The 23,292-nt window shown below is 38.7% G+C and overlaps 1 protein-coding gene across 4 annotated transcripts in view; it reads right to left on the bottom strand.

Moving 5' to 3' along the window:
* The window catches only part of C2H2orf76 (chromosome 2 C2orf76 homolog), a 116,478-nt gene that overhangs the window by 6,148 nt on the left and 87,038 nt on the right, over nt 1–23,292 (bottom strand). For all 4 annotated transcript variants that reach the window (XM_052662540.1, XM_052662563.1, XM_052662549.1 and 1 more), the window contains exons 4-6: nt 17,757–17,807; nt 9,843–9,880; nt 2,733–2,814 (exon numbers count right to left, since the gene is read on the bottom strand). In XM_052662540.1, coding sequence (XP_052518500.1) covers nt 2,733–2,814; nt 9,843–9,880; nt 17,757–17,807 — 171 coding nt within the window. The remainder of the gene's footprint in view (nt 1–2,732; nt 2,815–9,842; nt 9,881–17,756; nt 17,808–23,292) is intronic.

Raw genomic sequence — 23,292 nt, forward strand, 5'->3', positions numbered from 1 at the left:
AATCGATATGACAGCAAATTACTTAGTAAGGTTGAGAAAGTCTTACTGGTCAAATTGATCAACAAAGGTAGAGGTAATACACCTTCCCAACAGTAGTACAAGGGAACATCCATTTTCTAACATTCCTTCAGATACAACCACTGTTCTTTGTGTCTGCTAGTCTTAAATTATTGCTTGTCTAAGGTCACCCAGACAGTACGTGGCAGTCAAGCTGCTAACCCAAGCACTCTGACTTCAGCCTCTAATTCTTAATCACTAGAGTAGTAAAGTACATAAAATTTAGTCTCTATTTTCATGTATATTGCTCTCATTACTAATAGGGCTGAACTATTTTTTATGTTAGCTATTTCTTCTTCTGCTGCTGCTGCTAAGTCACTTCAGTCATGTCCGACTCTGTGTGACCCCATAGACAGCAGCCCACCAGGCTCCCCCGTCCCTGGGATTCTCCAGGCAAGAACACTGGAGTGGGTTGCCATTTCCTTCTCCAATGCATGAAAGTGAAAAGCGAAAGGGAAGTTGCTCAGTCGTGTCCGACTCTTCGCAACCCCATGGACCACAGCCTACCAGGCTCCTCTGTCCATGGGATTTTCCAGGTAAGAGTACTGGAGTGGGCTGCCGTCGCCTTCTCTGAGCTATTTCTTCTATCAGTAGTTTATTTCTCTTTTTTGTGCTAATTATAAGACCTCTTTATAAAGTCAGGCTTTCTTTGTCATATATGCTGCAAATATTTTTTCACAATTTATTGCTTCTCCTTTTAACTCTGTTTATGTGGTCAAATCTATCATTTCTCCCTGCTTTATGGCTTCTGGCTTCAAGGGCATGCCTAGAAAGCTCTTCTCCCCAAGATTATGAAACTACTGACCTACATTTTACCTAAAACCTTTTTTACACTGCAAACATTTAATCTATATACAATTTATTTTAGAATAAAGACTAAGAACTTAAGTTTTATTTTCTCAAATGTTTTGGCAATGGACCCAACAGTTTCTGGCTAATTCATTCTTTTCTCCACTTATTTGAGATGTCAAAATTTTTTCATACCATGAAACTGCTTTTAGTTGGTTTTTGAATTTTCCAGTCTTTTCCATGGAGCTGTCAATTTCTGTATCAATGCTTCTGCTGCTGCTAAGTTGCTTCAGTCGTGTCTGACTCTGTGCGACCCCACAGACGGCAGCCCACCAGGCTCCGCTATCCCTGGGATTCTCCAGGCAAGAATACTGGAGTGGGTTGCCATTTCCTTCCCAATGCATGAAAGTGAAAAGTCAAAGTGAAGACGCTCAGTCGTGTCTGACTCTTAGTGACCCCATGGACTGCAGCCTACCAGGCTCCTCCATCCATGGGATTGTCCAGGCAAGAGTACTGGAGTGGGGTGCCACTGCCTTCTCCGGCCCGTATCAATACCAGTCTGTTATACTAAGTACAGTTTTACACTTAATAAGCAGTTAAGTGCTACTTGCTGTAATAAAATAAGCACCAAATTAAGAAGAAATAAATGCCAAATTAAACATTGTTTTTTCAGATAACAGCAATCAATCTTAGTCACAATATGGAAAGACACTAAATCTAGCCAAGAGTATAGACTTAGACACAGAAAACAAGTCTGAGATTATATAACATGGCATTCAAAATGATATCTAAGTTAGAGATGTCAGGAATCCACTTCAACCACATGTGTCATTTAAAAATGACTTCCTGACAGATGTGAAAATAAAACACCTGTCAAAAAAATGTAAGGATTCCTAACATGGACTTCATGGACGTTGCTACTGCCAAGTCACTTCAGCCATGTCCGACGCTGTGCAGCGCCATAGACAGCAGCCCACTAGGCTTCTCTGTCCCTGGGATTCTCCAGGCAAGAACACTGGAGTGGGCTGCCATTTCCTTCTCCAATGCATGAAAGTGAAAAGTGAAAGGGAAGTCGCTCAGTCGTGCCCGACTCTTAGTGACCTCATAGCAACCCCATGGACCTTGGAGTGTCCCTCAACCAGTGCATATAAAAAATTAGAAAGTAAGTGTGATTTGTGCTGCTTCATTATGTCAGAGGCATAATGCCTTCAACTGCTCACATTTCTCTCAAAACCTTCGCTGTACTACCACATCATCTCTAAGTATACGTGTAAGTAGAATTACAGTGACATCTAATGGTCACAACACATGTCACACAGCATTTCTTTAAAACAAAACTGCATGCATATTCCAAATGGAAAGGTTAAATCAGGCAATTTTTCAACTGCATACCATACGCTCCTATTTGAAATTCCATGACTTGGTTGGCTCACAGTGATTTGGATAACTGTCAGAAACCACGCTGCTTGTTATACAAACAACATCTCACTTCATTATTCCACGATACTTCTACCGGGCCCTTTTCTCTTAAACTATCAGCTCAAATGAAGCTGATATGAGTAAGTAGGTTATTAAGTGAGTAATAACCTGTCAATCACTTAAAATAACCCTCAGCAGAATTCTGAGCATACTTTCTGGAAAGAACTATTTGCATGTTGAATGCTGGGAAAGCAGATATCTACTGCCCTCAGTCAAACGATCTGAATGTACATCATTCTTGTCCTTCCCCTCTAAATAACTATCAGGTAGTGTAAAGAGCACCAAGGGTAGCATTTACTTTGCATTAAGTTATCTGAATATAATCAGCCAGACATCACCAGCCAGGCCGGGAAAGACAGTGCCCCCTCCAGCCCCACATGCACACACACACACACACACTTTCTCACCAATTCCAGCTGCTTTCAGGGTGCTATCTTCTTCTAACAGGAGTCTGTCATCGTCTTCCAAACTCAACACAAGTTCATTTGTCTAGAAAGAAAAAAAAATCCACTTTTTACCAGTACTTTTATTAGTTTCACATTTGGTGAGATTCCTCAAAGACAAATGAATTGTTACTTTGGGTCACAGCAATAATCCAAGTCACATTTTGCTCCCATCGCTGTACGGAAAGCAGTGAACATGTACATAGTGAGTGCTTCCTAAATATACACTACATAAAGCACTATGGAGACAGGGCTAGAACACAGAGCTTTTGTGCTAGAGCTGGGTTAAAATTCAGGTTCCACAAATATCCAGCTGTGTGGTCTCAATAAATTACATAGCCTTAAGAAAAAAAAAAAAGTAGGGGTAGCAACGCATCTTCTTACTGCCATGTGGTGAGGATGAAGAGAGATGTAGTATATAAAACCCCCAGTGCAGTGTCAGTCACATAGGGAGCAGTGTCAGCTGTCAGTGTTCTGTTTCATCATCATCTCATCCTCACAATACCCCAGGAGGATTCAGAGAGGTTAGCACACAGGCTGAGAATGTGATCAGGGGACTAAGGTTCTGTCAGTGGAAACACTGACGGAAACCGCCCACCCTGGTCAGGCACTACAGTAACCATTTGCGTGATTTTACAACAGCAGATCTTAGTAAGGAAAACAGAACTAACAAGCCACTACCAACTGGAAGGATTTGGGAAAGGTCAAAAGGAGATGCCACATGTCCTACCAATCTCCCAGAATCCTTCTCACTGGAATCCATCTTGGCTGAACAATGCTTGCTCCACCAGGAAGGACCCTGAGTGAGAATGGCTGGCCAGAGACAGCCCAGAAGCTAATCTCATCACCACAGAACCTGGGACTGCAGGCCACATGGCAGAGCAGTGCCCCTGGGCCCCCTTACCCTCCTGCTCTTCACCCGGGAGCCCTTCCCAGTAAAGCCTCTTGCTGTGTCAGCAGGTGTGTCTCCTCGGACAATTCATCTCCCAGTCTTAGACCAGAGCTCAGTCTTGGGTCCTGGTAGGTGTCCCTCTTCCTGCAACAGATCCAGTTTTGACCAGTCTGACTTCTGAGAGAAGCAAGTTTGCCTTCACTGAAAGCTCATGTATTTAAAAACCCTGCTCCAGCTAATAAACACTTGGTCCCAAGTCCTGTTAACTAACATTTCTCTTTGTGATTTAGGGAAAGTTTGCTCTCCAATGCTACTCACAAATCCACTTAAACATCATAAATGTTGATCCTGCCTCTAAACAGCACCTAGTAGTGAGCACTCACTGGGCACACAGTACCACCTGTCAACCAGAACGCAGTTGTTTAGTACCAGATTCTCTTTCCAGAATATGGCTGAGAGGGAGGCTCAAAAGAAAGGCCTTCTCAGCAGTCAAAAGAGCCACCCTGGGAGGCATGCTCCACAGCTTTACGCACTAGAAAGAGCACAGGGGCTTAAACGTGCACAGATTAAAAGGGGGGAAAAACTTTACCGAAAAAATCATTTTAGAATAGGCAATACATACTCACAAGACAAAATTCTCCAAGTACATGTGGACAGAATGAGATGTGGGCTCCTCCCTCCTCCACCCAGCTACCCACCTCTCCTCCAGAGAATTTGTACTAATTCTTATGCATCCTTCCAGAGACTGTCCTTGTACCTTCCAGAGACTGTTGCTGTACATGTACATGCAGGCAGAGATGTGCCTATAAACTTTTTCACACAAATGGTGGCATGGTATATGCTGTATTATAACTTCTCTTTAAATATCTTAAAGTCATTCGGATACAACTGAACTTACAAAACAAGACTTACAAAAAAAGACTCAGACTTAGAGAACAAACTTACGGTTTCTGGGGGAAAGGATAGTTAGGGAGTTTGGGATGGACATGTACACACTGCTATATTTAAAGTGGATAACCAACAAGGACCTACTGTATAGCACACGCAGCTCTGCTCAATGTCATGTGGCAGCCTAGATGGGAGCAGGGTTTGGGAGAGAATGGATACATGTATATATATGGCTGAGTCCCTTAGCTGTTCACCTGAAACTATCACAATATTGTTTATCAGCTATACCACAATACAAAATTAAATATCTTAAAATCATTCAAAATCAGTTTAAGAGCTGCATCATAATTTATCAAGGCTGCAGTATATTCCAATGGAAGGATTAACACTCTCTCTGTCCCTACTGATGGACATTCAGGTTGTTTCCTATCTCCTATCCTACAGTCCTGCATCAAATGTCCTTGTCCATGTATCATTTGGTATATGTACAAGTTTTGTCTGTAAGATAAATTCCTAGAACTGTTTGGTCAGAGAGGAAGTACAATTTTTATTTTGACAGATATTTCCAAATTACTCTCCAAAGAAGCAGTACCCATTTATACCACCACTACCCATCACTGGGATTCCCTGGTGGCTCAGATGGTAAAGCATCTGCCTGCAATGCAGGAGACCTGGGTTCGATCCCTGGGTTGGGAAGATCCCCTGGAGAAGGAAATGGCAATTCACTCCAGTATTCTGCCTAGAAAATTCCATGGATGGAGGAGCCTGGGGGGCTACAGTCCATGGGGTCGCAAAGTCGGACACGACTCCGCAACTTCACTTCACTTCACCCATCACGGAGAGTCCCTGTTTCCCATACCCTCACCAGCACAGTGTATTATCGAAAGATTTTGATATTGCCAACCTAGCAAATGTAGATTAAGAATAGTGTTGTGGTGGTTTAGTCACTAAGTTGTGTCCAACTCTTGTGACCCCTGGACTGTAGCCCTCCATGTTCCTCTATCCATAGGATTTTCCAGGAAAGAATACTGAAGTGGGCTGCCATTTTCTGCTCCAGGGCATCTTCCTGACCCAGGGATTGAACCTGGGTCTGCTGCACTGCAGGCAGATTCTCTACCTACTGAGCTACCAAAGAAGCCCCCAAGAAGAGTAATTTATATTTATTTGGCTGTGAATAAAGGCTGAGAGGTTAAAGCGTCTGCCTGCACTGCGGGAGACCTGGGTTCGATCCCTGGATTGGGAAGATCCCCTGGAGAAGGAAATGGCAACCCACTCCAGTATTCTTGCCTGGAGAATCCCATGGACGGAAGAGCCTGGTAGGCTACAGTCCACGGGGTCGCAAAGAGTCGGACATGACTGAGCGACTTCATTCAAAGGTGTGAATAGTTTCTATTTTTTAATAAACTTGTTGGATAATTTTTAAATGGAATTGTGGAATATTGTTACATTCTAAGAAAACCAGGCTTCCTTGAAGGCTCATATGGTGAATGGCTACCCACGTCAGTCACAAAGAGTCAGATACAACTGAGTAACTAACAGTCACTTTTCACTAAGAAAATTAGGTCTTTTCTGTAATACAAGTTAGAAAATCTCCCAGTTTTCCTTTGTTCCTTCATTTTCCTTCTAGAGCCCTTTTTTTTTAAAGAAGGTGGGGAATGTCTGCTGAATGAATAAAGGAAAATGTATCAATCTTTTATTTTTCTATCATATTTAAAAAGACCTTCAGTGTAAGGTTACTTTAAAATCCCATGTTTCCTTAAAATATTTTAATTAACTTCATCTTTTAAACTTCTAATCACAGAGTATTTCAAACATAAAATGTATGCAGGATAGTACAATGAACCCTTCATGTACCTAACACCCAACTTGAACAAATTATCCACTCATGTTAACCTAGTTAATCTCTATCCTTACCTATGGGTTTCATCTTAGACTTATTTGAGTATTTATTTTGGCATAAGGAAAAGGATATGGATTCAATTTAACTGTTTTTTAGTTGTTCCAGTAACATTTACTGAATCCTCCATATTTTCTCCATAAATTTGAAATGCAATATTCACTATATACTAAATTTCCATATATAATTGGGTCTATTTTTGGACTTCTGATCCTGTGTCTTTGAACTAAAAGTTCATGTGACAGTACCATACTGTTTTAATTACTATAGTTTTACCATATGTCTTAATGTGCCAGGGTTAGTCACTTTCATTTCTCTTTCTTCTGACTATTCTTCATTATTTATCTTTTGCATGTTAGTTTTATAATCAGTTTCTTTAGCTTTTATATACACACCACACACACACACATACACAAATATATATACACACACCACTGTTACTAGAATTTTATTTGGGTGGGATTAAATTTGTAAATTAACTATGAAAGAACTGACATCTTCATACTGTTGCCTCTTCCCGTCCAAATAACCTTTACATTTCCACTTAAATCTCATCTTATATCCCTCTTTGCATGCTTTTCTTTTTTGTTAAATTAAGGTGGAATTTCATATAAAGATAGCAGATAGTTCTTAAGAGAAGTTCAGCTCAATGAGTCTGGACAACCAAATAACCTCTCTGCAATTTTAAAGTTTTCTTCTTAAAGATCTTGCATATTTCTTACAAAGTTTACTACAGGGTATGACTTCTTCCTTTCATAAACTTTTACCAAGGATAGCTATCCAGTTTCCAAACTCACAAAATGTAAGACAGAAATTGGGGTTTTTCTTTCAAATCTTTTTGATAGGAATTATTATGACTTTACAAGTAGCCTACTGATTATACTCCATACTACACACATAGACACACAAGTACATTTTCTTGCCAAAATAAACCATACTATAATAATTACTTGCACTGGACTACTGATTCATTCAAGAAACACTGAGCTCATCATCCAAACAGGAGGCTTGGTGGGAAGGTATCCAGTCACTTTTTTATTGTGGTGATGGCACCAAATTTCTGTGGACACCTAATTTCAATTAAGAAAGTCTAAACCTAGAAATTTGGGGAAATGGGGAACATGCCTTTTGTGAACAAGTTCATTAAGATACAGGAGTTAGTTGGAAGTTTCTCCCTTTGGCTAAGGAAGTAGACAAAAATTACAGCAGGGTTAGAGAACCGACAGGCTGGGCCAGTGATGTCTACAGGCCTTGTAAATGGGAAGTAGACGCACATGCAAAAACGAGAACCACGGCTGGCAGTTGGAAAAGGCACAAAGGAGGAACATGTGGGTAAAAGTTTTAAGTCTTAAAACTGTATCTCTAAAAATATATTGACTCCTTCCTTACAAAAGTTAAAGAGGAAATCTGAAGAATTATCTCTTAACTGGGTTTCCCTGGTGGCTCAGGGGTACAGAACCCCTGAGCAGGAGACATGGGTTCCATACCTGGGTCTGGAAGATCCCCTGGAGAAGGAAATGGCAACCCACTCCAGGATTCTTACCTGGGAAATCCCATGGACAGAGGAGCCTGGCGGGGCTGCAGTCCACAGAGTCGCAAAAGAGTTGGACACAACTTAGCAACTAAATAACAACAATCTCAACTAGAATCTCTATAATTTAGATGAAAAGTTTATAAAGCCAGATTCCAGAAACATCCTCAGTGACTCAATTTGTTTGGAGAATCTTTAAGTAAATACATTGCTCAACTGAAAAATGGGCTCTAATTTCACAACTCTAATGTGCCAAGATGGAACATATGTTTTAAATATAAGAAACAATTCTAAGATATTTCCAACTATAGCAGGAAAACTTTCTGATTTTTTAAAATATAATACTGATTAATCTGAATATTATGAACTAGGTCTTCATTAGGATAAAGGAATACTCTACTTATTATTCCCTTTTAGCAAACATGAGCATATGAGCAAGCTATGATATAAATGCAACACTAAATGGAGGATGACAACCTTTTTAAAGAGCCTATTGTTTCATTTTAACTTCATTTATTTTCTTTCTACAATAAGATCAAGATTCCTACTCTCCACATTTTAAGGACAAGCCTAAAAACAGTCCTGGCTTGGACAAGAGAAAATGGATGGAGTCTGTGACCAGATACAATTCTAGCGTCCATACAAAGTAAAGACTCCATACCATAGTCGCAGACATACACAAGCACCAAATTTCAAAGCATTTGACAATTGGATCCTGTCAAATTTGTATACATAGTCCTTGGTATAGAAAAATAAAGTTACTGGAAAGAACCAGCTTGATTTTAGCCCAGGGAAACTGATTTCAGATTTCTGACCTCCAGAACTGTAAGACAGTAAATGTGTGTTGTTTTAAGCCACAGGGGGAAAAAAAAAATTGAGTTACTAATCCACAGTCAACAGACATATCCTAATACCATCCTCTTTATGATCTCTTGTTATACGTTTATTTGAAAGCTGACTGAGTTTATGGGGGGCATCATCTATGAATAGCAAAGAGAATGAAATTAAGTGAATCCATAAATAAATACTTCCTTCAAAAATTGTTAGGAAACACTCCTTTGAATGAGGCATTGTGCTAGGTATTGGAAATATGAGGAATAAAATACAGTCCCTTATCCTTGAGTAGTTTCTATAATAGAAGAGATTATTGTTTTAATGAGAAGTCTATACGAGGTCACTGAGATTCAAGAAAAAAGATCACTCTGGTCTATCTACATGAGATGCAAACATAAAAACATTGTTCTATAAAAAGTATGAAGACGGAAATGTAAACATACTATAAACACATAACTAAGCAGTCCTCTTTGGGGCAGCCAATGTCCTCTGTGAAACTAGTAGGCCTGTTTCTGAGAGCCACAGTACAGGGCCTTAACATACAGAGAGAGTCAAATGAGAGAAAACACGTTATTTTCATAATGCCCTCTTCTGGTATAGAAATAAGAAAATCAAAGAAATTGGACTAAATATAATATTTGATTTCCTTTATTTGTAAGCTGAATTTATTTCAACAAGTTTTATGCTTGTTAAACATTTGCTTGATATACTGGGTTGACCGAAAAGTTCATTCAAGTTTTTCTGCACCAAAAAAACCCGAACAAATTTTTTGGTCAACTCAATATATTAACAACCTTTTTTTTTTAATTAACACTTTTTTAAAAAAGAATCTATTACCAACAGGAATACAATTTAGAGGTGTTTTTTTTTTTCTTTTAATGGATAAAAGCCTATTTAAAGGGTAAATTCAAAATGAAAAATGCTACTATAATAAAAAATATCTTAGAAGTACACATGTTCATTCATTTATTCACTAAGTCAACCAAAACTGATTACCTGCTATGTGCCAGATACTATCCATATGAAACATACCTTTGATTTATGTGCTTGATGAACAATCTTCAGTTTATCTGAAAGAAAAAAAAAAGTTGTCTTTTTACTAAAATTATTCTAAAGCTTCATTTCAAACTTATTGAAGTGAGATTAAAAGGCTTCCCTGGTGGCGCTAGTGGTAAACGATCTACCAATGAAGGAGACACAAGAGATGAGGGTTCGATCCCTGGGTCGGGAAGATCCCCTGGAGAAGGAAATGACACCCTCTCCAGTATTCTCGCCTGGAAAATCCCACGGACAGAGGGGCCTGGTGGGCTGCAACCCATGGGGTCACAAAGTCAGACACAAGAGAGTGCACACATACACAAAGTGAGATGAGGCGTGTGGTGAGCTGGGGAGGGTGGCAGCTAGGAAAGTGAGAAATCTGGGTCCCTGCCTTATGATCAGGTTCACTTAAAAATCTAATATGCAGTAAAAGAAATATTACATTTGCATATTATTCAAATTACAGATCACTGTATAAAATATTTTAAAGCCCTGGCCTTTGACAAATAGAGCTGTATTTGTACCATAACCTGTAGTCAACTAGCCCTTTTTCCCTTAGAAGACAGCTGAATGACATGACTCTATCTTGTTTGTTAGAGTCCTTAAATGCTAAGATTAGCAAATAAGGTTTTTTAAAAAGTCTGTCTTTGTTAATGTCTACTACTACTATTTTTCTACTAATCTCTCAGAAGGGATTCAGTGACAGGAGGTCAAATGATCATAGCAACAAGTTGCTACCAGTCTCAGAATTTAAACACCATCAAGGATGCACTGGTAATCTGATCAAGGCTGCTAATACCCAAAGACTACCAATATCTGTCTCCTGGTTTCCAAATACTGCACAGGCTCACACCATCTAATCTGCTTTATTCAATCTCTCCTTCACTCCTTAATCTGTTTATCTTGAAGTCAGGCTACACTGTGTTTTTCCAGTAAGTAGTTTCTCTACATTGGGTATTTCTAACTGGGCAATAATCAGTTCTTAATTATATAACAAACATAGCATTCAACAGGTTTAAATTCAGAAAGTTACTAATTCTCCACTCAGTTTTACCTAGCCATTTAATTAATTTACTATAGTTACATATATTATTACATCTGAATAAACTCTTAACCTTAAGCTAAAATTCATTTCTATCAATCATGCTATTTGATTCAACAAGGAATTTCAGTGAAATGAAAGACTGTGTTAAAGAAAAAAAAAAAAAACCTTGATTTAACTATGTTCTAATAATAAAGATGAATTAGGGTACCTATTTAGTTAAGAACAGGCACTCTGAAATGCTCATTATTTTAAATAGCAAACTTTCAATTGCCTATTACGATTTTTAATATAAGGTCATCTTATAAAAATCAATCTAACCTAAGTGAAATATACACATTTATGACATAAAATAGGTCACAATGGCTAAAAATAAGCTTACAATGTATGTACACAAGAAAACAAACAAATGTGACTTTTGAATTATCTATTATACTGAGTTACCTATTACACTCTTTTTCTCACTATAAATATATATTGTTTGTTACTAGAGACAAGTTAGAGAAGCCAATAGTAGTTGCTTTTTTTTTTTTTTTTAAACAAAAGGACCTTGATTAAAGTCAGTTATAATCGACCTGGAAAATTGCATACTGACCTCTCCAAGTATCATCATGTTCTATATATTTTGCTAGTAACTCTTTAAGTTAGAAATATCTTTGCTTTAATATGCTCTGCAACCCCACAATAAGGAGGCAACATTTTTTTTAGCAGAAAAAGAAATGCTTTGAACATAAACTTTTACCAAATTTTTCTCTCCAACAGAAATTGGTAAGAATTGGGAAGAAAAGAAATGCCCCTTCCCTTGTTAAATCATCTTTTTCACTTGTTTTTACTTCTTAAAAAAAAAAATTTTTTTTTAATTATTAACAGAAACAACTTCTGCAGGTATTGTTTCCTTAGTGCAGATTTCTTGAGGAAAACAACCTCATAAAGATAAAAATAAGATTTACAAGAAGATTTACATTTGCAGAGTATTTAATGTGTTCACATTGTTTAATGTAATCTCACACAGCCTTAGAAACAAACAGAATTAGCAGCCTCACATTGCACAACAACAAACATTCACTGCACACATACACCATGCCTAAACAAAAAGAATTTAAAAATAAGACAACATCCCCTGTGCTTTAAGAACACACCATCTGGCCAGGGTAAATCAGTAATAGATGCAGATGCCAATTAAATGGGAGGCAGGGCTCTGAGAAATCTCTGACTCTTGGCAGCTTGGCAGAGAGACTGGACCTTTGTCCAAGGACACAGAGATGGCAACCAACAAAAGTGAAATCTGACTCTGTGCCCTTTCCACTCCCCAACACCCAGCGTGTTCAGTCCCACAGAGAGTGTAGCAATACAGCAGGACAAGGACAGGTGAGCAAGGAACACTTCAGCGTTTCTTGTCAAAATCAAAGCGGCAGATTGTTAGAGAGCCAAACGCAGTCACCAGAATTCTACCAAAACCATGGTGGTTCTCTAATTTCCTCACAGGTAAATGTGTTCATTTTTCTGCCAATTCATCTGAGTAGTATAGAAATAAGAGGACAAGTGGATGTTAATAAGGTGGACTAATAAGAAAGATACATTATCTACCACCATGGTAAAAGAAAAAGGAACAAGGAAAAAGCACAAAATCAACTGCAAAACGAGGTTTAAATGGCAATAAAAACATATCTGGCAATAATTACCTTAATTATCAATTAACTAAATGCTCCAATCAAAAGACTCAGAGTGACAGACTGGATAATAAAGCAACAGCTTACCATATGTTGCCTACAAGAGACCCGCTTTAGGGTGAAGGGCACACATACATTGAGAGTGAGGGAATAGGGAAGATTCATGCATAGCGCTATAAAAGACCACAACTGCCAGAGCACTCCTGAGGGAAAAAACAAATCAGAAGGCAAACCCCCCCAAACTTCGGGAAGGAGTCGACTGGTACTATAATATTAACAATACTACAAAGCTACAGTAATCAAAACAGTGCGGTACTGGGGCAAAAACAGACATACAGATCAATGGAACATAACAGAGAGCCCAGAAATAAAACCACACATACAGTCAATTAATCTCTGACAAAGCGGCAACAGTATAAAAGGGGAAAGTCTCTTTAGCAAGTGATTTTGCCACATGTAAATCACTAAAGTCAGAACACATCCCTACAACATGCACAAAAATAAACTCAAAATGGCTTAAAGACATAAACATAAGACAAGACACCATAATACTCCTAGAAGAGAACACAGACAAAACATTTTCTGATATAAATCGTACCAATATTTTCTTAGGTCAGTCTCCCAAGCTCAGTTCAGTCACTCAGTCATGTCTGACTCTTGGCGACAGCATGCCAGGTTTCCCTATCCATCACCAACTCCCGGAGCTTGCTCAAACTCATGTCCATCGAGTCGGTGATGCCATCCAACCATCTCATCCTCCGTCATCCCCTTCTCCTCCTACCCTCAATCTTTCCCAGTATCAGAGTCTTTTTCAATGAGTCAGTCCTTCACATCAGGTGGCCAAAGTATTGGAGTTTCAGCTTCAGCATCAGTCCTTCCAATGAATATTCAGAACTGATTTCCTTTAGGATTGACTGGTTTGATCTACTTGCGGTCCAAGGAACTCTCAAGAGTCTTCTCCAGCACCACAGTTCAAAAGCATCAATTCTTCGGCACTCAGCTTTCTTTATAGTCCAACTCTCACATCGATACATGACTACCGGGAAAACCATAGCTTTGATTAGACAGATCTTTGTCAGCAAAGTAATATCTCTGCTTTTTAATATGCTGTCTAGGTTGGTCATAGGTTGCTGTCTAGGTTGGTCTAGGTTGGTCTCCCAAGGAAAGAGGCAATAGAAAAATAAATGGGACCTAATCAAACTTACAAGCTTTTGCACAGCCAAAGAAACCATAAACAAAACAAAAGACAGCTTACATAAAGGGATAAAATATTGCAGGTGATACGACCCACAAGGGCTTAGTTTCCAAAATATACAAGCAGCTCATACAACAATGACAACAAACCCAATCAAAAAATGAGCAGATCTAAACAGGTATTTCTCCAGAGAAGACAAGAGATGACCAATAAGCACGTGAAAAGATGTTCAACATTGCTAATTATTAGAGAAATGCAAATCAAAACTACAATGAGGTACCACCTCACACCAGTCACAGTGACCATCATTAAAAAGTCTACAAATAACAAATGCTGGAGAGGGTGTGGGGAAAAAGGAACCCTCCTACACTGTTTGTGGAAATGTAAATTGGTGTAGTTACTATAGAGAACACTATGGAATTTCCTTAAAGAACTAAAACTAGAGTTACCATATGATCCAACATTCCCACTCTTGTGTATATATGTGGACAAAACTATAATTCAAAATGATACATGCACTCCTATGATCATAGCAGCACTGTTCACAATAGTCAAGACATGGAAACAACCTAAATGTCTATTAACAGTTCAGTTCAGTTCAGTCGCTCAGTCGTGTCCGACTCTGTGACCCCATGAATCGCAGCACGCCAGCCCTCCCTGTCCATCACCAACTCCTGGAGTTCACTCAGACTCACGTCCATCGAGTCAGTGATGCCATCCAGCCATCTCATACTCGGTCGTCCCCTTCTCCTCCTGCCCCCGATCCCTCCCAGCATCAGAGTCTTTTCCAATGAGTCAACTCTTCGCATGAGGTGGCCAAAGTACTGGAGCTTCAGCCTTAGCATCATTACTTCCAAAGAAATTCCAGGGCTGATCTCCTTCAGAATGGACTGGTTGGATCTCCAGAGGAAGGGATAAATAAGATGTGGTACATATATGCAATGGAACACTACTCAGTCATAAAAATGAGGAAAACAATGCCGTTTCTAGCAACATGGATGCAACCAGAGATTATCATGCTAAGTGAAGTAAGTCAGAAAGACAAATAGCATACAATATCACTTTAATGTGGAATCTAAATATGACAGGAACGAATCCACAAAACAGAAACAAAGACTCAAAAACACAGAGAACAGATCTGTGGTTGCCAAGAGCAGTGGGAAGGGACAGACTGGGAATTTTGGATTTGCTGTTGTTCAGTCACTCAGTTGCGTCCCACTCTTGTGACCCCATGGACTGCAGCACACCAGGCTTCCCTGTCCTTCACCATCTCCTGGAGCTTGCTCAAACTCACACCCATTGAGTCAGTGATGCCATCCAACCATCTTATCCTCTGTCATCCCTTTCTCCTCCTGCCTTCAATCTTTCCCAGCATCAGGGTCTTTTCTAATGAGTCAGCTCTTCACTTCAAGTGGCCAAAATATTGGAGCTTCAGCATCAGTCCTTTCAATGAATATTTACGGTTGATTTTCTTTAGGATTGACTGGTTTGATCTCCTTGAAGTCCAAGGGATTCTCAAGAGCCTTCTCTAACACTACAGTTCAAAAGCATCGATTCTTCAGCACTCAGCCTTCTTTATGGTCCAACTCTGACATCCATACATGACTACTGGAAAAACCATAGCTTTGACTAGACAGACCTTTGTTGGCAAAGTAATGTCTCTGCTTTTTAATATGCTGTCTAGGTTTGTCATAGCTTTTCTTTGAAGGAGCAAGAATCTTTTAATTTCATGGCTGCAGCCACCATCTGCAGTGATTTGGGGGCTCAAGAAAATAAAGTCTCTCGCTGTTTCCATTGTTTCCCCATCTATTTGCCATGAAGTGATGGGACCAGATGCCATGATCTTTGTTTTTTGAATGTTTAGTTTTAAGCTAGTTTTTCCCTCTCCTCTTTCACCATCAAGAGGCTCTTTACTTCCTCTTCACTTTCTGCCATAAGGGTGGTGTCATCTGCATATCTGAGGTTATTGACATTTCTCCCGGCAATCTTGGGTTTTGTAGATGCAAAAATTACATATAGAATGGATGGACAACAAGGTCCTATTGTATAGCACAGGAAATTATATTCAATGTTCTGGGATAAATCATAATGAAAAAGAATACATACACACACATACGTACATACATACATACATACATATGAGTCACTTTGTTATATAACAAAAATTATAAATTAAGTATAATTCAACTAATAAATAAAAAAAGATTTTTAAAGATATTTTATGCAAACAAAAAGGATAAGAAAGCAGGGGTGGCAAAATACTCATGTCAGACAAAACAGACTTTTTAACAAAGGCCATAAAGAAAGAAAGACACTATAAAATGATAAAAGAATCAATACAAGAAGATACTCCACCTATTAACAAACTAATATATGTACCCAATATCACACCTAAATATACAAATACCAACAAAGGGAAAAATTGAAGGAATACATTATTTACCATCATGATGATTAGTACCCAGATATTTTGATAATTTCATTGTCTAAAACTTATCTTTCAAAATAATTTCCATGGAACATAGTTTGAATACATATCCACAGCATGTAAAAAAGGGTACCCACATGTAACTATGCTAATCTGAAGTGGTATCTGTAAGCAGATTCAAGTTTAAGGTTGTTATTTCAAGGCTTGACACTTTGAAAGCCGTGAAAGACAGAACTGAAAAGTTTCATAATTACTTAATCATGCTTTTTATTTCTTTCTCTTATTCAATATTTAGTATGTAAATTCTTTAAGTCCAATAAATCAAAGTACTTTCGACTCAGTGCCTCTAACTTCTGCTTGACTACCCCTTGTGACCTCGCAATTAGTCTCTGAATATTAAAATGCATACACACGGTGAAGATTGTGATTTCAAAGTATTTTATGTCATAAGTTGCTCTAACAAATGGCAGCAGAATTAAAAACCACTCCAGAAATGATCTAGGGTAATTAAAAATTTATGCTTTAAAATGTCTGCACCAATTAACAGAAATATTTATTAGGTGCATTGTAATTCTCAAGTGAAGTCTCAAATCCAAAGTTTAGTGAGTGTCACTATCCTGAAGATTAATAACTGTACCATCTTTATAATGAATAATGAAACCTAGCTTCTTCACTTATTACTACATTTTAAAGTCAATAATTGCAACATACAAAATTACTATGTAACACGCTCAAGTTGCTGCTGTTGTTTAGTCAGCTAAGTAGAGTCCGACTCATGTGCTAAAAGCCCTATGGACTATCGCCCACCAAGCTCCTCTGTCCATGGGATTTCCCAGGCAAGAATGCTGGAGTGAGTTGCCATTTCCTTCTCCGGGGGATCTTCCTGACCCAAGGATTGAATCTGCCTCTCCTGTGTTGGCTGGAGAAGGCAATGGCAACCCACTTCAGTACTCTTGCCTGGAAAATCCCATGGACGAAGGAGCCTGTGAGGCTGCAGTCCATGGAGTCTCAAGGAGTCGGACACGACTGAGCGACTTCACTTTCACTTTTCACTTTCATGCATTGGAGAAGGAAATGGCAACCCACTCCACTGTTCTTGCCTGGAGAATCCCAGGGACAGGGGAGCCTGGTGGGCTGCCATCTCTGGGATCTCACAGAGTCAGACACGACTGAAGCGACTTAGCAGCAGCAGCAGCAGCTCCTACATTGGCATATAAATTCTTTACCACTGAGGCACCAGGGAAGCCAGCATACTCAAGTTATTGACATCTAAAATGTTAAATCTCTTCTTTTAATTCCCTGTCTTTAATCATTTCTCCTTTTCTGACTACCTGACAAAGAAATTCATTTCAAATAGTTTTCCAAACATGCTATTCCTCATAAATAGGCCACTTGATGACACAAGTAGTGTTTACTTTAACGATATGCTAGAATTCCTATATTTTTAAAGAACTTCCATATTGGTTTTTATATACAGGTTGCAAACTCATTTTTGAAAACCAAATTTAAATTCACTTCAAAATAAAACTAATGTGAAATTATATGTTTTAAAAGAATAAGAAAAATTGGTTACCATATTTATAATTTCTGAATGGTGGTGGGAGGCTGGTCCTCGAAGGGATGTCTGTAAGATAAAGAGTATTTTTATTATAAAATATTCAAATAGTCATAGTATTAAGAGAATTGGCACTTTATTATACAATAGCATCTACATACACTTGAAATATATAGTATGTATGAGTGAAACATTATTATATAGTCGATGTTCATTTAGCACATGAGTCTGAGAATCCCTTGGGGTCAGTAGCAGAACAAAGATCTAGAACAATCTTATCACTCTTACCAAAATTCATATAATCTATAATGTAACTACGCTAACTCAGCAAAGAGACTATAAAATTTTCTTAAAACAGTGTTTTCAAACACTAGTATTAGTTTTCATTAATAATTAATTAAACTACAACCCTTACAGATGAAAATTAAGTAACATGTATCTAAATTACATATGCATATATCCTTTGACATAACAATTCCACTTGGAGAATTTACCATAGAAATATACTTTGCACATTCGTGTGTGTGTGCGTGTGTATGAAATGACTTAAACAAAGGTACTAACTGTAGCACTGTTTGCAATAACAAATGCCTAGGAAAATCCAAGTGTCTTTCAATGAGGTGACTTCCTAAATAAACTATAATATGTCTAAACAATTAAACATATTTTTCAACAACCAGTAAAACAACCAAAAAAGGAGGAGAAGGAAGCTCTTTACTAACATAAGATCTTTAAGACGTGTCAAGAGTAAGCAAGGCAAGATTTTCCTGGTGGTCCAAGTGGTAAAGAATCTGCCTGCCAGCACAGAAAACATAGGTTCAATCCCTGGTCCAGAAGGTCCCACATGCCACAGAGCAACCAAGCCTGTGCGCCACAATGACTGAACCCACGCTCTAGAGCCTGGTGCTCCTTAACAAGAGAAGCCACCACAATGGAAGTCTGTGCACAGCAATTAGAGAGTAGTCCCCGCGTGCCGCAACTACACAAAGCCTGTGCGCAGCAACAAAGATCTAGTGCAGCCAAAAATTAAATAAGTAAATAATTTTTTTTAAAGAGCAAAGGAGGCATAAGGCAGAGCATTATTTTTAGTATGCTACCTTTTGAATAAAAGAGAGGAAAAATAAGAATATGTATTTGCTTTTGTTTATACTTCCATGGGAGAGAGCATGAGGTGCTGGTCAGATAAAGAACAGAAGTGGGAAGGAGACTTTTCACTGTATTCCTTTTATATATTCATCCTTAAAAACCATAGGAATGTGTTACCAAAGAAAACTTTTTTAAAAACCTACACATCTGAATTAGGAAAAGTGTTCAAGTACATTTAACCTTTTAAAGGTCAGTAAAAGTGAAAAAGTGTTAGTTGCTAAGTTATGTCTGACTCTTTTGCAACCCCATGGACTGTAGCCTACCAAGCTGCTTTGTCCATGGAATTTTCCAGGCAAGAATACTGGAGTGGGTAGCCATTCCCTTCTCCAGGGGATCTTCCTGACCCAGGGATTAAATCCACATCTCTTGCATTGCAGGCAGATTCTCTACCACTGAGTCACCAGGAAAGCCCAAAATTTAAAGGTCAAATAAATACCAAAATTAAAATATAATTTATTCATTTACGTTACAAGCATTTAAAGTACCCACTACCAAGTATTCCAGAGACAGGGAAAATAAGAAGTTACTGAGACAAGTCCCCACTCTTGAGAGGGCACGCTCCCTGTGAATCCTGTAACAAAGATGTGTTCACAGCTAGGGCTATGATCTCACCTGCCACATGCTAGAATCACCCAGCCCCACACCCAGAGATCAGACTCACAGCCAGCCAGTCCCAAGCATATTTAGACTCAAAATGAAAACCTGCTGAGATGATTCTTAGACAAACACAATCACAGGAGGACAACCAGATGACAGGACTGAGTGAGGCTGGGCAAACAGGAGGGCCGTGAGGTAAGAGCAAGCATCCCATTAAAGGGAGTACAGTCCCTTCATTCTAATTGGTCACCTAAAGGTTTAAATGGAAACACTAAGTCTGGGGTAGGGGTGGGGGAGGTGCTTCCCTGGTGGCTCAGAGGTTAAAGCCTCTGCCTGGAATGTAACAGACCTGGGATCGATCCCTGGGTTGGGAAGACCCCCTGGAGAAGGAAATGGCAACCCACTCCAGTACTCTTGCCTGGGGAATCCCATGGAGAGAGGAGCCTGGTAGGCTACAGTCTATGGGGTCGCAGAGTTGGACACTGAGTGACTTTACTTTCACTTTTCACTTTAAAATACTGTAGGCAGGGACTTCCCTGGTTATCCAGTGGTTGAATTCGCCTTCCAACACAGGGGACACAGGGTGTATTCCTGATTGGGGAACTAAGATCCCCACAATGGTGGTAGTTTAGACCCTCAGTCATATCCTACTCTTGTGACCCCATGGACTGTATCCCACCAGGCTCCTCTGTCCATGGGATTTCCCAGGCAAGACATGCCACAGGGCAACAAGCCCACATGCCACAATGAAGATCCCATGTGCAGCAACTAAGACCCAATGCAGCCAAAAAAAAAAAAAAAAAAAAAAAATGCTGTAGGCCAAAGGAAACCTGTCTGTGGAGTCCACACGCCTGTCCAACCTCCATGTGAAACCTGTTTCAGCCTTAGCAGAGCACAGAACTTCATTTTATTTTTTGCTTCTTACTTTTGAATTATAGGCCAAAGAAGTGTTGACTAAATATCAGAAAGAATTAAATCTGTTTAATTTATTGCCATTTGTATTTCCTAAACTAGACAGCAAAACTCCCTGAAGAAAGGACTAAGGCACAGAAGAAACAGTGCCATGACACTATTCTCATTTAGAGACGTCTACAGTCAGGACACCAATCACCCCCCTTGGACCTCAGAGGTCTAGGCTTCTGGAGAAGAGACTATGACAGACATGAAAGGAGCCATTTTTTTCCATCTGTGGATCTCAGCTCAGTGGTCACCTCCACAAAGAGGCCTTCCAGGACAGCCCTACTAAAAGAGGGGTCTCCTCTCATAGTCCTCCACTCATAACATTTTTTACAATTAGAGCTCTGTTTACTTAGTTTGGTCTCTCTTCTCTACTAATTCATAAGTTCCTAGAGATTAAGACACAATGGCCTGTCTTCCCAAAACCTAGGACAGTGGCTGGCACATTATATGTTAATAAATACTGGTTCCAATGAGGGCAAGGACTACAGCCTATTTCCTTCATCATGTTGCCAAAACCTAACAGAGTGCCTGGCACATGGCAGGTGCTCTAAAACAGACATGAGTAAAAATGTATCATTTAATCCCTTTAATCAGCAGGTTAGGGTACTGAGGTCCCAAGAAGGCAGTCGATCAGCCCAAAGTGTCAAGAGCCAGGACTAGGATCCAGCCCTCCCAACTTCCATCTGCCACACTAAGAAGGGTAGGACTAAAGCTGGTATCTTCTGCGGTGGCAAAAGAAAAGAAAGAATAGATGTTAAACACATTCTGGTGAGGTGAACTTTACATATAAAAATGAAGAGGAAGAGAAAAAGAACGAACACTTCCTTATGAAAAAGGTTGTTTCCCATTTTGTACCGCTATGAATACGGCCATGAGTATTCATATGTAGACACACACCTTCATTACACCTACAAGTGGAATGGCTGGGTTGTATGGTAGGTTCATATGTTTAACTTGTCAAGAATCTGCCGAATCATCTTCCAAAGTGGTACCTTTTTAACGCTCCCACTAACAACATATAAGAAGCTCCAGTTCTTTCACATCCTAGCCAAAAACTTGGTTTTTAACTTCTAAAGCTTTCTTATTTAGTCATGTTAAGTGGGTGTGTTATGCTCTCATTGTGGCTTTAACTTGCATTTCACTAAAGACTGATGATGAGTATCACTGAATGTGCATATTCGTCGTCCATACATTTTCTTTGATGAAGTGCATGTTCAAATATTTTGCCCATTTATTAATTGGGTTATATGTCATATAACTTGAGTGCTAAGAGTTTGGTCTCTTTCTTTAGTTACTATTATTCTAGACACAAATTCCTTGTTGGATATATGCTTTACCAAAGTCTGTGGTTTGCCTCTTCATTTTCTTAACAGTGTATTATAAAAAGCAAAAGTTTTTAATTTTGATGAACCCTAGCTAGATTTTTTTTTTTTTTGGCTCATTGTACTTTAAGAAATTTTGCAAAATCAGTCTTTAAGATTTTCTCTTATGTTTTCTTTCAGAAGTTTTTACAGTTTCAGATTTTAAATTTACGCCTTGACCAATCTCAAATCATTTTTCGTGTATGGCAAGACGTGAGAGTTCAAGTTCATTTATTTGTATGTGAATATCCAATTGTTTCAGCTCCTTTTTAGAAAGATGACAGCTTCCCCCTAAAATGCTGTGATCAAAAACCAATTAAACATATAAGACTATTTTTCATCGATATACATGCCATCTGTATAACAATACCACTGAATCCTGCCACTGCTTTATAGTAATAAGTCATGCAATCTGATAGTGCAACTCTTCCAGCTTATTTCTTTCTGTGATTTATTTATATCATTATTTATTTATATCATTATTTATTTATATATTATATCTTTCCTTTCCTTATAATTTTTGAACACGTTAGAATAACTTATTCATAAACTTTAGAATAAGTAGACATTATCTGAAGGAAAAAAGAAAGCTTGCTGAGATTCTGATTGGGATTGGAATCCATACATTATTTTGAGGAGTCATGACATCTTAACCATATTGAGGTTTCTGATCTATGAACATAGTATATCTCCACTTATCTAGGTCTTTTTAAACTTCTCAGTGATGTTTTAGAGTTTTCAGTGCAAAAGTCTTACAACTCTTATCAAATATACCCTATTTCAATTTTTTGGATGCTATTATTCTTTTTTAGTTTCCAACTGTATATTGCATAATTAGTTTTTTATATATTCATTTATATCCTACAACCTTGCTAAAAGCTCAAGTTACTAGTTCCAGTAGTCTTTTTATAAACTCCATAAGATTTTCAACAAAGATAATCAACTCACCAGTGAATAATGACAATTTTACCTCTTTCTAACTTGGATGCCATTTATTTCTCTATCTTATCTTACTGACCTGGCTAGAACTTCCAGCACAGTGTTTAATAGAAGCAATTTCTAAGAAAACAACTTGCCTAGTTCCTTGTATTAGGAGGAAAGTCCTCAGTCTTTCACCATTAAATATGATGTAGGATATCATTTTTTTCACAAATATCCTTAATCAGGTAGAGAAAGTTCCCTTCTATTCCAACTTTACTGAAAAAGTTTCTAACAGAAGTGGATGCTGTAGAAGCATATACACTACCATATGTGAAACAGCCAATGGAAATTTGCTGTACAACTCAGGGAACTCAAACCAGGGCTCCATAACAACCTGGAAGGGTGGGAAACGGTGGGAAGTGGGAGGGAGGCTCTAGAGGAAGGGGACATAAGTATGCCTATGGCTGATTCATGTTGATGTTTGGCAGAAATCAAAGATTTCTTTCCTTAGTACCATCAACCTCCCTTCCCAGAAGTAACCACTAACTATCCTTAAGTTAGCATCACTT

The sequence above is a fragment of the Budorcas taxicolor genome, chromosome 2 (genome assembly GCF_023091745.1).
Source record: "Budorcas taxicolor isolate Tak-1 chromosome 2, Takin1.1, whole genome shotgun sequence".
NCBI lineage: Eukaryota > Metazoa > Chordata > Mammalia > Artiodactyla > Bovidae > Budorcas > Budorcas taxicolor.